The sequence below is a fragment of the Sorex araneus genome, chromosome X, assembly GCF_027595985.1.
Source record: "Sorex araneus isolate mSorAra2 chromosome X, mSorAra2.pri, whole genome shotgun sequence".
Lineage (NCBI taxonomy): Eukaryota > Metazoa > Chordata > Mammalia > Eulipotyphla > Soricidae > Sorex > Sorex araneus.
The window spans coordinates 83858405-83873273 of record NC_073313.1 but is presented as its reverse complement, the minus strand read 5'-3'; the positions used below and the strand labels follow the sequence as shown (position 1 = coordinate 83873273).

General features: G+C 42.1%; 1 protein-coding gene across 1 annotated transcript in view; it reads right to left on the bottom strand.

The window, feature by feature from the left end:
• The window catches only part of FRMD7 (FERM domain containing 7), a 76199-nt gene that overhangs the window by 33730 nt on the left and 27600 nt on the right, over nt 1–14869 (bottom strand). Inside the window, 2 exon segments of the mRNA XM_004606370.2 lie at nt 821–863; nt 2282–2386. Of these exon segments, the coding sequence (XP_004606427.2) occupies nt 821–863; nt 2282–2386 (148 nt within the window).

Genomic DNA, 14869 nt, shown 5'->3' with positions numbered 1-14869 from the left:
GGATGCGATTGAAGCAGAGTGATGTTGTCAGGTTAGTATCTTCAGCAGTTCCCTTTGGAGTAGGTGTGCATCATAGATTGGGGAGGGAGAAGGGATCTGTTGTTAGGAAATGTGGAATAATACGACAGATTGTTTGTGTAGTAGAAACAGACAGATCTATGGAAAGCACCAAGATATAAAGAGCAAGTAGAGGAAGAAATACTAAAGCAGCATTTCTCCAGTGTGTTAAGTGAAATCCACCTGCCTCTGAAACACCTGCGGGACAGGTGAAGTATGCGCATTGCTGAGCCCCAACCTAGAAATAATAGCCCAGGAATTTGGATCTTAACAGAAGTTATACAAATAAACATCATAATTCAAAAACCACAATACAAGAATATGAAGCATGGGGGCAGCAATATTTCATACATAGCAGGCACTCACATATGAACTAGAAAGAATAACAAAGCCTGTGACTGGATAAGCCATCTTCTGGCAGATGGTGAAAGGCATTGCAGACTGACACGAAAGCTCAGAGGTCTGTAGACAATGCTGGTGAGTATGCTATATTCCTACAGTAAATCCATGGAATGCTGAAATGAGCAGGATTTTTCTGATTTGTTCATATATCCTGAGGAATGCATGTCTTTGTCTTGGGTGAAATGAATACAAATTTTAATTGCCAAATTCTGTAGATATACTATTATGAGTTGAAATACTACATAAAGTTTCTTTCCCCTCTCTTCCACCTTACACTGAAGTGAGTAATAGTGAGGCATTACTGCAATATTTTCAAACTGTACCTGGGAACTCCATTCCTTAAATGATTTTCCATACTTACTTTTAACTTGCTTTGTAATAGGCTTCAGAAGTTCCAACCAGACCTGGAATGACATTAACATGACACTGAGTGAAGTTATCCTTTAAGTTTTTCTTCCTTCCTTCCTTCCTTCCTTCCTTCCTTCCTTCCTTCCTTCCTTCCTTCCTTCCTTCCTTCCTTTCTTTCTTTCTTTCTTTCTTTCTTTCTTTCTTTCTTTCTTTCTTTCTTTCTTTCTTCTTTCCTGCTTTCCTTTCTTCTTTCCTTCCTTCCTTCCTTCCTTCTTCCTTCCTCCCTTCTTTCCTCCTTCCTTCCTCCCTTCTTTCCTCCTTCCTTCCTTCCTTCCTTCCTTCCTTCCTTCCTTCCTTCCTTCCTTCCTTCCTTCCTTCCTTCCTCTCTTTCCTCTCTTCTTCTTTCTTTCTTTCTTTCTTTCTTTCTTTCTTTCTTTCTTTCTTTCTTTCTTTCTTTCTTTCTTTCTTTCTTTCTTTCTTTCTTTCTTTCTTTCTCAGATAAAGTCAATATGAAATAAACACTAGGATGATTTAGATTTCTAGAGAGAGAGATAGCAGTAAGTGGTTGCTATCTCCTTCAGTCTACCTCCTCTTTTCACAATGACAGTTAAAATTGTTGATCTTCATTGTTGAAATCTCTGCCCTCCCTACCCAAGTAGGATGACAAAGGTGTCACATGCAAGGCTTATTTGCCACTACAAAAATTAATCCAGGCATTTGGTTTCACATTGGAATCCTACAGGCCCTAAGTGCCAGCTTAATAGACATTATGACCCTTTTGGATAGGTGCCAGATTTCAGATGTGCCAAGTTTTCACATAGTGGGAAAACATCAGCAGGAATGTAGGACTCTGAGGGAGACAAAAGGAGAGTCCCTGGCTATTCATTGGTGACCTTAGAAGTCTTAATTCTGGAAGCTGGGGTGCAGCCTCAACTGAAAATTAAGATAATAATAATAATAATAATATTTTGCAGATATCTTTTTAATTTTAATATTTTTAATTGAGTCACTGGGAGATATGGTGTTCATGATCATGATCGGGTTTCACTCATAAAATGATTCAACACCCCTCCCTCCACCAGTATCCATTTCCCACCACCAATGACCCCAGTTTCCCTCCCTCCACCCCCTCCCCCAGCCTGCCTCGATGGCTCTATTGCAGACACTTTCCTCCCCCACCCCTCTCTGATATCTTAAGATTAAGATATGTTGAAAATTTGGATAAAGATTGTGGAAAAAACTTGCCACCCATATAGTACAATAGAGGTGCACAGAGTAAGGGAGTGTTTAGTAAATTGAGGTGACTTTTAATAGACAAAAAGAGAAGGAAAAGTAGTTGTTGAATGCAGTCATTTTGCAAGGGTTTAAAGCATTTTACATACTCCAATCAGAATTTGAGGCCTATATACGCAGCTTTACACTGCATTTAGAAGCAATTCGAGACACACAGAACCTCCAAATAAAACCAACTTACATTATTTCCAGAATGGCTACAGAATTCTAATCCAAAATATTCCTTTTCAGCCAGATTTAGGTGGCCACAACTCAGGTTGAACAGAGCCTTCCCGGATGACTTTTGCTGAACAAAACAAAGAGATCACAACACAATTTGCATCTTTAACCTCATACAGTTACACTGCCACATGGAGCAAAAGGTAAAAGCCACAAGACCCTTTAAACACCATGTCCTTTCCACAAAGTTTAGAGGACTTGGATCATACTAGACGATGTCAATTTTTGTGCAGATAAGTGCATGCATGTCTGTCGATGGGTTTAGGGGCACTTCTTCAAATGCCTCTGTCTAATGACAAAGTCTCTTGGAAAACAAGACAGAGCACAGTCTTGCACTTAACTATGGCTCAATCTGCAAATCTACCCTTTCAACAGAATTCTGTAATCAATTCATCCCACAGGCAATTTGAATGATTTTCCCCAAATTGACAGATAGTTTAATCAAGATGCAAATCTGACCTGCATAAAATCCTTCAATGGCTCCCCTCAGGAGAAAGTCTATTCATTTTCCTTAGCTCTGGGGGCTGGGCCCTCCTTTCCTTGGGGGGGGGGCACTGCCTACCCCTCCAGTCTCATCCCTTGCCCCTCCCCCTTCCTGACACTTTCCTCTCTAGTAATCTCAGCCCACTGGTAGTTCCCCACTCATGTCAAGTAGTTTCTTGCCTTGAAGCCTCTGCTCTTGTCATTCCTTCTACACAGACTGCCCTTCCCACCTTTTCTTTGGTTGGGCTCCCACCCGCTCAGCTCAGATGTCATCTCCCAGCGAGAGATGCCTCTGATCCCTATCAAAGCAAGCGGAGCCAAGAGTAAATCTCTTCCCTCCCCAACACCCTTGCTTACCTCCAACAGGCTACATCTTACACAGTTCCCTGTCTTCCTCCGTTAGACTGAATTCCTTCCTCAGAGGGAGCTTTCTCTGATTTAGATGGCTCGTTACTCACTGAGTTCAACTCAGAGCCTGGCATGGAGCAGGGGCTCGTGAAGCTTCGTTAATCCCATCTGAGACTCACCAAATTCCTCATCGGATCTGCTTGAGTCAATTTTATCTTTGCCACTTTCCCCATCCTGACCCCAGCCCCCAGATTGGCATACTGTAGACTCTATTCACATAAGGTCACACCTATTTTGTTTCTTCCTAAAGCCCACACACCGTGAGCACCAAACAGGCCCTTTCTTTTGCTTCTACAAGACGGGGCGCCTTAAAGAGCTCTCTGGGAAAATCTTCTGGCGCCCAGGATGGCTCGCATGAACCTTCAGCAGGCACCGTCACTGAAGCCCAGGGTTGCTGCTTGTAGGGAGTATTGTGACGGGAAAATTGGGCCCTGACTGCCGGGCACAAAGACACGCCACTGAAAACCCCTAGTTAAATCCAAGTCACGAGGTGCCGCCAGTGCTGCAAAGGAAACCGGGCGCGGGGCAATGTAGTTGGAAATCACCGACCCATAGAATTCACGGCAACCTTGGGAGGTCAAAGAGTCCAGTCATCCACCTCCTACCGGCCTGCCCTCCCCCTCCGGGCAGAACCACACTGAGCAGAGCCCACATCTGGTATTTAATAGCTTCCAGGAAGGCACAGCCACCTTCCCTTCTCCTTCCCCCACCTCCCACTGAACGCTCCTCTCGCTGCCCTTCTCCACCCGCTCGTGCTGTTCAAAGCCCCACCAGCTCGAGATTCACGTGGCTTAACCAGGGTCCTATTTTGAAATGCAAATTGGCCACAGAGGGTGAAATCCGCGTGCTTCTCTCACACCTGGAAGGAGGGCTGAAGGAAAGGGGAGTTGGGTTTCTGTAGGAGGTCGCCCTGGCACTCTGGTCCTAGAGGAGGGTCAGCCCCCTGGGGGCCAGGGAAAAGGTGGAGGTTGTTGAGGGGGGGCATGAAGGTCACGGGGGCCTCTGGGAGAGGGGCGTCTGATAGGAAGGAGGGAGGGGGAGATTGTGCCTATGTGGCAACCTTGCCTAGGGCAAGTGCTGACACAGGCCATTCCAGACAGATGAAATCGCTACTATTTTTAAAGTCCTCCAGACAAGGAGCTGCCACGGGATTTTTTTTTATGGGGAGGAAGAGAGAGACGAGAGAGGAGAGAGAGGAGAGAGAGGAGAGAGAGGGAGAGGGAGAGGGAGAGGGAGAGGTGGGGGGGAGAGAGACAAGAGAGGAGAGAGAAAAGAGAGAGCAGTACTTTTCCAAGATCCAAGAAACATTTCAGTCACAAGGACCAAATTCCACCCTCAAATCCCGTTTTTTTGCAAGCAATGTAAGAAATTCAAGATTTCCTTTTCCTCTCCTGTCTTCTTTTTTTCTTCTCCCCCCCCACCGCCCCATCGATCTTATTCCTTGTATCATCGCTGCCACATTTCACATGTTTGAATATTTAAATGTTTCTGCAGTCACAAAGCATATATAGCCCTTCTTGTAAGGCTTCCAATGAAGGCTTCCCTTCTGCTCTCTTCTATAAGACTCCATTCCAGGTTTATAAGAATAATCCCCTGATTCTTCTATCCCCACACATGTTGCCAACTGGCTCTAAACTCCTTTGGCATTTATTCATTTGGAGGCCAGGCGCTCACATGGCTCAAGTGCTCCAACCCGTCTCTGGAAGAGGCGTTTCCCTCACTCCTCCATAGTGCACGTTGAACTTGGCCAGCCTTGTAGAAAGTGTTGCATAATAGGGAAGGTTTTGGTGCAATATTCAGTCTTGCAGTTTTTACAATTATTATGGCTCAACTCCTCAGTGATACTTATTCTTTCATTTTGGTTTGAGGTCACACCCAGAAGTGCTCAGGACTTACTCCTGGCTTTGCGCTCAGTGGTCACTCCTAGAAATGCTCAGAGAACCACAGGTATCGCTGGGGACCAGGTCAGTCACGTGCAAGATAAGCACATTAACTCCTGTACTGCCTCTCTAGGCCCTCCAAGGCCTCCATTTTAATCTTCTGACCATTTTTCTTCTATTTCCTTAGACACTGAGCACAGCAAGTAAGGTATTTGCCTTGCACGCAGCCGACCCGAGCTCGATTCCTCTGTCCCTCTTTGAGAGCCCGGCAAACTACCGAGAGTATCCTACCCCATGGCAGAGCCTGGCAAGCTACCTGTGGCGTATTCAATAAGTAAAAAACAGTAACAACAAACAAGTCTTACAATGGAGACATTACTGGTGCCCGCTAGAGCAAATCGATGAATAACAGAGCGACAGTTCTACAACAGTGCTACAGTGACACATCTTTTCTACACCTGATTCACTTTTCAGGTGCTTGTTCTTGTTTAAGCTGACATTTTCAACATGCTAACAAAGCTTATCCATGAGCCTAAATTTACTATTACCAGTTTTTTTAGGAATTGAAATTCCAACCCTGCACCGATCTTATGCTTATTCATCACTTGTGGATTTTCGTATATCAGTCTGTGCCTGAAAAGACATGTAATAGTACATATAATGTATATTACATATATTATTTTTAACTTTTCAGAACTTTTATTTATACCACCGTATAACTCTCCAGCTTAGAAACTGAGCAGTGCTTTCTGGAGACCTCAAACTCATCTTCTCAAAGAAACAATATTCAACCTCTAAAAGTACCCACCAACAGTTTGTTCCGACAAACTTTGATTATACTCCTGATATGCATTTAATAACTGGTTGATTTCGAATGAGTTCTTCATTCCCAGATAGACTTGTCTTTTCCAGTGATCTGAAGATAGACTATGTGCTTGAATATGTGGCATTATATATAGTTGCCAGCAAATAGTGGAAATCCAGTAACTGTATACCAAATCTATAGATGAAAGAATAGAAATATTTTTAACAGACATGCCCTACACTATTTGTAAGATTGTTCTCTGAGCAAGAAGAATAATTCTGAGCCTTGCTTTAATCATCTGTAAAATGGAAATGATAGAATTCACTCAAAAAATTGCAGTGAGGACTAAATAAGACAATTTACATCAAAGCTTTTGTAGTGTCTGACACATTCAATGATTTAAGCAATCCACCTGTAGAGATAAATGCAGATGAGGGCTTGGAAGGGCACACATCAAAAAGGGGATAGATCAAAGGGAACTTTAACTTTTTACTCAGTACATATCTGGATTTTTTAAATGAGCAAGGAACTCTCTGAGCCAACTTCCACGCACTAATGCACATAGTTTTTTTATTCCTTCTTTGGTCCAATGGACCATAGTGGAAGGTATATTGTGGTGGTGTTAGGCATAGTGTGGTAATAAACACCCGAAACACATGATTATTTACATTCTTATAAGCCAGTGTGACCTCAATTTAAATATTTAAAAAATAAGTCCCCGGAGCACTGTCAGGAATGATTCCTGAGTGCAGAACCAGGAGTAACCCCTGAGCATCACTGAGTGTGACCCAAAAAGCAAATAAAAGATACACAGCAAGGTAGCAGCAAAAGAGCCAACGCAGCAAAATGAGAGAATTGGTCTATACAATGGAGTTGGTGTATACAACGGAGTTGCATGGCAGAGCCTGGCAAGCTACCCGTGGTGTATTTGATATGCCAAAAACAGTAACGATAGGTCTCATTCCCCTGACCCTGAAAGAGCCTCCAATCATTGGGAAAGATGAGTAAGGAGAGGCTGCTAAAATCTCAGGGCTGAGTGTAATAGAGTTGTTACTGGTGCCCGCTTGAGTAAATCGACGAACAATGGGATGACAGTGATACAGTGACAGTGAAATACAACATTGCCAAATCCATAAGTGATGATGAAAAATTTCTGACTAGCAATCTTCTCCTCCCCCCAACCCACCCCCCCTGCTCCTCCTTTTCCTTTTCTTCCTTCTTCCCCATCTCCTCCTTCTCCTTTAACACTTGGCTTTATTCTGGGCTTACTCCTGGCTCTATGCGAGAGACCACACCTGGCAGTTCTCAGGGGACCATATGTGGTACAGGGGAGCAGGTGATAGAACAAGGGTCAGCTGCCTGCCCGACTCGCTGTACTATCTCTCTGGCCCTAGAAAAATTCTTTAATGTGACTGTGCACTTCTACATCCTTAGACCGAGCCCTGTGCTTAGTAATAATTATCTTCTTGTCATACTTTTTACCATTCTACTCTTTATTTTATGTATACAGTTTATTAAATTGTATGTTTATGAAAGAATTATGATAAAATTCCAAAAGCAAGAGTTGTTTCTATAAACAAAAAATGTTAATTGTTTTGTGAATTTTCAATGAGGGAAGAAATTCTAAGAAATATGCTGTGAAATTTGTTGTGAAAAAGAAAACAGCAAAGAACTGGGGGAGAAAAATTCCGAATTCTGGATGGATTCTGTATTCAAATTGCTTTTCAAGAATCTACTCTCTTTTCTCCATTAACTAAGCCAACACTGAGAACCATTAATGATGGTTATAGGTTTATAGAAGAATGAAAAAGGCAACACCAATCAGAAATCCTCACTTAAAGTGGCATTCATCCCACATCAGAAAAATTGCCACATGTAAGTGAAAATAAAAAGTTTAATATTTGGGGGCCGGAGCGATAGCACAGCGGGTAAGGCGTTTGCCTTGCACCCGGCCGACCCGGGTTCGATCCCCGGCATCCCATATGGTCCCCCAAGCACCGCCAGGAGTAATTCCTGAGTGCAAAGCCAGGAATAACCCCTGAGCATCGCTGGGTGTGACCCAAAAAGCAAAAAAAAGGTTTTTTTAAATTTATTTATTTTTAATTAGTGAATCACCATGAGGGTACAATTACAGATTTATACTTTTTTTTAAATTAATTAATTAATTAATTTATTTATTTTTAATTAGTGAATCACCGTGAGGGTACAGTTACAGATTTATACATTATTGTGCTCATGTTTCCCCCATACAAAGTTCGAGAACCCATCCCTTCACCAGTGCCCATTCTCCACCACCAGTAAACCCAGCATCCCTCCCACCCTCCCCAGTCCCATCTCCCCCCACCCCAAACTGCCACTATGGCAGGGTATTCCCTTTCGTTCTCTCTCTAATTAGGTGTTGTGGTTTGCAATAAAGGTGTTGAGCGGCCATTGTGTTCAGTCTCTAGTCTGCATTCGGCACTCATCACCCCTCCCCCGAATGACCTCCAACCACATTTTACTTGGTGTTCCCTTCTCTGAGTTGCCCAGAATGAGAGACCAGCCTCCAAGCCATGGAGTCAACCTCCTAGTACTTATTTCTACTATTCTTGGGTATTAGACTCCTAGTCTATTATTCTATATTCCACAGATGAGTGCAATCGTTCTATGTCTGTCTCTCTCTTTCTGACTCATTTCACTTAGCATGATACTTTCCATGCTGATCCACTTATAGCAAACTTCATGACCTCATTTTTTCTAACAGCTGCATAGTATTCCATTGTATAGATACCAAAGTTTCTTCAGCCAGTCATCTGTTCTAGAGCACTCGGGTTTTTTCCAGATTCTGGCTTTTGTAAACAGTGCTGCAATGAACATATAAGTGCAGATGTCATTTTGACTATACATTTTTGCTCCTCTGGGATATATTCCCAGCAGCTGTATTGCTGGGTCAAATGGGAGCTCAACCTCTAGTTTTTTGAGAATCCTCCATATTGTTTTCCAAAAGGGCTGAACTAGTCAGCATTCCCACCAGCAGTGTAGAAGGGTCCCTTTCTCCCCACATCCTCTCCAACAGCGGTTGCTTTTGTTCTTTTGGATATGAAAAAAAAGTTTAATATTTTGTGTGTACATTTGTTTACCATGATTTTCTGCTTTAGTAAATTTGCAAATTTAATCAGTCAACTGACCAACAACTAATCTCTGAGCACTTTAGATAAAGGAGATTCCAATGTATCCAATTTTTTTTGGTGTGTGATCTAAAAACTCTTGGCCCGGAGATGTAGTAAAGCAAGAAGGGCATTTGCCTTGCATGCAGCTGACCCAGGTTTGGTCTCCATTATCCCATATGATCTTCTGAACCCCTCCAGGAGTAGTTCCTGAGTGCAGAGCCAGGAGAAAACCGGTGGATCACTGGGTGTGACCCAAAAGCAAGGGGGAAAAACATGTATAGTATACAATTAGGATTTCAAGAAAGGATATCTGGAACAAAATATAGCATATCCTTAACAGGACCAGAATAGGGTTTTATGTTTTTAACATTTTCCTTATATTTTCCAGGGAAATGCAACAGGTATTATAACACTGAAAGCTCAGTGCCATGCAATGAATCTCATAGTGGGCTGGAGAGATGTTATAGGGATCTCTGCATGTAGAGGAGCTTGGTTGTATTGCAGGAACTGCACTCCTTGCCAGCTCCACAGGGGTGGCCTTGGTGGTTCCTGGCACTGCAAGGTTCCAGAAGTAGCATATCCTCAGGCCCTGGCATTGCACCATCCAGTTGGGTTACTGAACATCACCTGGAGTGAGCCCCAGGGCTCCCTGAGTACAGCTTAGGACCTCTGGTACTCCCTTCCCCGCTTGCAAAATAGTGTCTTATAGATACTTCTCCTGTTTCCAGTGGTTATTTCTACATTCAAAACATTTTACATGTTTGCCTCAAGAATTTCTTCTTGAAGTCACAGCTGATAATCGCTCTTTCTCCTGACTTTATGGATGTCTCATATTTTAAGCTATAAATAGGATGATATTAGCTCAGATTGCCATAACACAAAACAGAGACTAGGTGGCTTAAAGGGAATTTGTTTCTCCCAGTTACAGAGCCTATAAGCCTGAGATCTGGGGCCTAGCATGGTCAAATTCCTCTAAGACCTTTCTTCCTGGATTGAACATGGTTGACTTCCTGTTAAGTCCTCTGCTGGTGGAGAAAAAGCGATACCTTTCTCTTCCTTTTCTGATAAAGCCACCACTTTACCATATCAAGGCCATTCTCCTATGACTTAACTAACCTAATTGCTCCCGAAAATGTCAATTTCCAAATAATGTTCAAATTAGAGGTTAAATGTGGTGGGCATTTGGTGGGCACACAACTCAGTCAATAACAGGCCCAGTTTCATAGTTCACTTCAGTTACCATATTTGCTTTTATGACTTTTGACTCTTTCGAACCATGAACTCTACTTTCATATCATGATTGGTGAAGCATTTGGAAAGAATTCACTCAGTTCCAAAGAGCCCCCAAAACTCTTTCAGGAATGTACTGAGTACCTGCAACAAATTAAGACCAGGTCGACCATCATGACAGTTAAGAGTGTGGAGCCAAGTACACCTGTGCCTCTTTCTAATCCTTCTACAGGCCAGAAGGTTGGTCTTGGGAAAACTATTTAATCTGAGTTTCAGCTTCCTCAACTGTAAGATAAGATTGTCAGATGCGGGACTGGAGCGATAACACAGCAGGTAGGGTGTTTGCCTTGCACGAAGCCGACCCGAGCTCAGTTCCCAGCATCCTCTATGGTCCCCTGAGCACCGCCAGGAGTAATTCCTGAGTGCAGAGCCAGGAGTAAACCCTGTGCATCGCTGGGTGTGACCCAAAAAGAAAAGAAAACATTGTAAGATACCAAACACAGAGATCACAAATCACATAATTCCATTCATATAAAAGTTCCCAAACAGGCAAATCCGTAGAGATTGAAAGCATATTGGTGAGGACCAAGGGCTGGGATGAGATGGGAAATAAAGAGTGACAGGAAGAAAAAGAAGTGTCTGCCATAGAGGAAGGCTGTAGGGATGGGGCAGAAATGTGCAGGGGACAAGTGGGAGGAAAACTGGGGACATTGGTGGTGAAAAATGTGCACTGTAGAGATGAGTATAGGAACATTGTATGACTGAAATTCAATCTTAAACAACTTTGTAATAGTATATCTCAGGATGATTCAATTATATATATAATTGAGTTCTATTTATATACATATATATGTATATCAACTGGTGCTCAGAAGCTACTCCGGACTCTGTTTTCAGGAGTCATACCTGTATCAGATGCAATGGTAGGGATTGGATTGTTTTCAGCTATATGCAAGAAAAATGACTTAATCTCTGTACCATCTTTTTTGCCCCTGAGATGTACACTTTAAAGTGGTAAGTCTATCAAAAGGAGAGAGAGGCAAAACTAAATGCCCTGCCACAGAGGCAGGGTGAGGTGGAGGGGATGGGGATGGGTGGTGGGAGGGATGCTGGGACCACTGGTGGTGGAAAATGTGCACTGGTGGAGGGATGGGTACTCGATCATTGTATGACTGAAATGCAAGCACAAAAGTTTGTAAGTATGTAACTGTACCTCATGGTGATTCACTAATAAAAAACTTTTAAAAGAGAAAACTTTAACTAAATAAATGGAGAAACAGAAAAGGGGGTAAGTCTGATTGTATATGAGTGGTATCTCATTTTTTTTAAAAAAGGGTCATAGTTACTTAATTAGAATATCTATGTCTGAAGTTTATACAATGTTTGGAACACAGGAAATGCCTAAGTGTTGACTGTAGGATGATCACATAACTTATCATCCAAACTGTAATACTGTTAGGCATTGACTGGCATACTAGTCATTATTTTATTGCCACAAGTGTAATAAGGATTCTCCTGGACAAATTTATTTATTTATTTTAAATTTATTTATTTTATTGAATCACTATGAGATTGTTCATAATTGGGTTTCAGTTATACAATATTCCAACACCCATCCCTCCATCAGTGTACATTTCCTACCACCAATGTACCCAGTGTCCCTCCCCCCCACTACCCCCAAAGCTTATGGCAGGCACTTTTCTCCTCCTTCTTCTCCTTCTCTTTCTCTTTCATCTTCCCCTTCCTCCTCCTCCTCGTCTTCCTCCTCCTCCTTCTCTCTCTCCTCCTCCTCCTCCTCCTCTTCCCCTTCCTCCTCTTCCTCCTCCTCCTCCTTCTTCTTCCTCTTCTCTCTTCTCTCTTCTTCTTCTTCTTCCTCTTCTTCTCTCTCTATCTCTCTTTCCTATTGGACACTATGGTTTACAACATAGGTACTGAATGGGGTTATCATGTATATCCCTTTAACCTGGACAGATCTTAATGTATTATTGCCTACTGATTTGCACATAACATTCAAGGAGTCTCTTTTTTTACAAGGGCAACATTTGTAGACTTAAGATCTGGAATTTTAAAGAAGACACACATACATCTCCCCTGATAAAAAACTAGTGCCTGATATCTTTCCTTAAGGGTCAATTGAATGTCTTGTCTTTCAGTCACTTAAGTGTCTGAGATCACATTTTTGTAGGTAATATTCAACCATTATAGTCACACAAAAAAGACAAGAACAGAGAACAGCTACATCAGTCTTAGCTGTCACATTAATAAACATTTTATTTTATCATTGGGAGCATTGGACTGGAATGATAGCACAGGGGGTAGGACGTTTGCCTTGCATGCGGCCGTTCTGGGTTCTATTCCTGCATCCCTCTCAGAGAGCCCAGCAAGCTACCGAGAGTATCCTGCACACAGCAGAGCCTGGTAAGCTACCTGTGGCGTATTCTATATGCCAAAAACAGTAATGACAAGTCTCACAGTGGAGACATTACTGGTGCCCGCTCGAGCAAATCAATGAACAACAGGAAGACAGTGCTACAGTGCTACAGATTGGGGGCATGGGTTACACCCAGCAATGTTCAAGGGATATTCATGGTTCTGTGTCAGAAGTGATCTCTAGTGGTTTTTAGGGATCCATATGTGGTACCTGGGATCAAATTCAGGTCAATTGCATGCAAGGCAAGCACCTTACCCCCTGTACCATCTGTCCGGACCCCTTAATAAACATTTTAGCAGCTAATGTATTACCTCTTCTTTAGCAGGTTTCCCCATTATTTTATCTCCTTTTAGAATTCTCTTTGTTTTTTTAAACTTTATTTTATTCTTTAATTAGTGAATCACCATGAGGGTACAGATACAGATTCACACATTTTAGAAGAATTCTCTTTGTTTTTCTGTAGCAATTTTTCCTTGCTCAAAATTGGTGCTCACTATTGTCCTTCTGAACATGCCTTTGCAATTTGATGTCCCTATTTACTGTTCCCTAGATACAAATCACACAAATGAGCATCTATCCTGTTCCAGGAAGCTGGGGGGTGGACAGCGCAGCAGATATGGCATTTGCCTTGCACACCAACGATCCCGGTTGGGCTCGATCTTCAGCCTTCTTAATGGTTCCCTGAAGAGCGCCAGGAGTCATTCCTGAGTCAGGCGTAACCGCTGAGCACCATCCAGTGTGGCCCCAAAACTTAAAAAAATGTATTATGTTCCAGGTATATCCCTGGGCTGTAAAAATAGTGATCTTTTTTAAAAATGACACAGGATGTCTTATCTTACCACCAAGGAATCCATAAACTGGGAAACACATCAAAAGGTCATAGCAGTAGGTGGGGGCTATCTGTTCTTGTGGAATCATGTATGCAAAGGATAATATGACATCCTATCTAAATTCCATTGAACCCATAAAGATGAGCAAAGGTGTAAAACATGGATTCCTAACAGGAAACAAGAAGGGGATTAGAGAAGGATGTTAGAGACAAAGTAGATTAGCAAACTGAAAACTTGGTGTGGAAAATAAACCTGCAAGCTACGTGATGTTCCTAAAGTTGTAAGTGATATATATATATAAATATATATATATATGCACACATACACGCACGCACACACACATATATACACACAGTAACAAGAAAAGTGTACAATGACTTTCCAAGATGAGATTTTGCACTAAATGAAATTTTACAGCAGGTTTCTGGGTGGTAGCAACTGAATGATTTTTTAAAATTTTATTGAATCACTGTGAGATAGTTACAAGCTTTCATGTTTGGGTTATAATCACACAATGATTAAACACCCATCCCTCCACCAGTGCATATTCCCCACCACCAATATCCCTGGTATACCCCCCCTTTCCCACCCTCCCTCCGCCTCTAAGGCAGACAATATTCCCCATACTCTCTCTCTTCTTTGGGGCATTATGGCTTGCAACACAGACACTGAAAGGTCATCATGTTTGGTCCATTATCTACTTTCGGCATGCATCTCCCATCCCGACTGATTCCTCCAGCCATCATTTTCTTAGTGATCCCTTCTCTATTCCATCTGCCTTCTCCCTTCTGCTCTGGCTTCCAGCTATGGGACAATCCTCCTGGTCCTTGTATCTACTGTCCTTTGGTGTCAGCCTCATGTGATGTTATTTTATACTTCACAAATGAGTGCAACAACTGAATGATTTTAAGCAGTGAGTGATTAGACATGATCAGAGTTGTGATTTAGAAATACCATACTGTGTTACAAGAAACAATAATAAACAATAATAAGCCAATGGGATTATATCAAACTAATTTTTAAAAATTTAAGTCATATTTATTGTATTATCTTTTTTAATTTTTTATATTCAGTGGTTTACAACACTATAATGGTTTCTTATACACATAATTCGAACACCACACCAATCACCAGTGTACCCCCTCGTTCCCCCAAAATTTGGAGAAACATTAAGGATGTTTCCAAAAGTTGGAAACAAGTGTTGGTGAGGAAATAGAGTAAAATGAACCCTCACTAACTGTTTGGAGGGAACAAAAACTGCAGCTTTCAGCTTCAAACCTCTATGGAAAATAATAAGGAGACTAATTCAAACATTGAGCTATAGGGGGATGGGG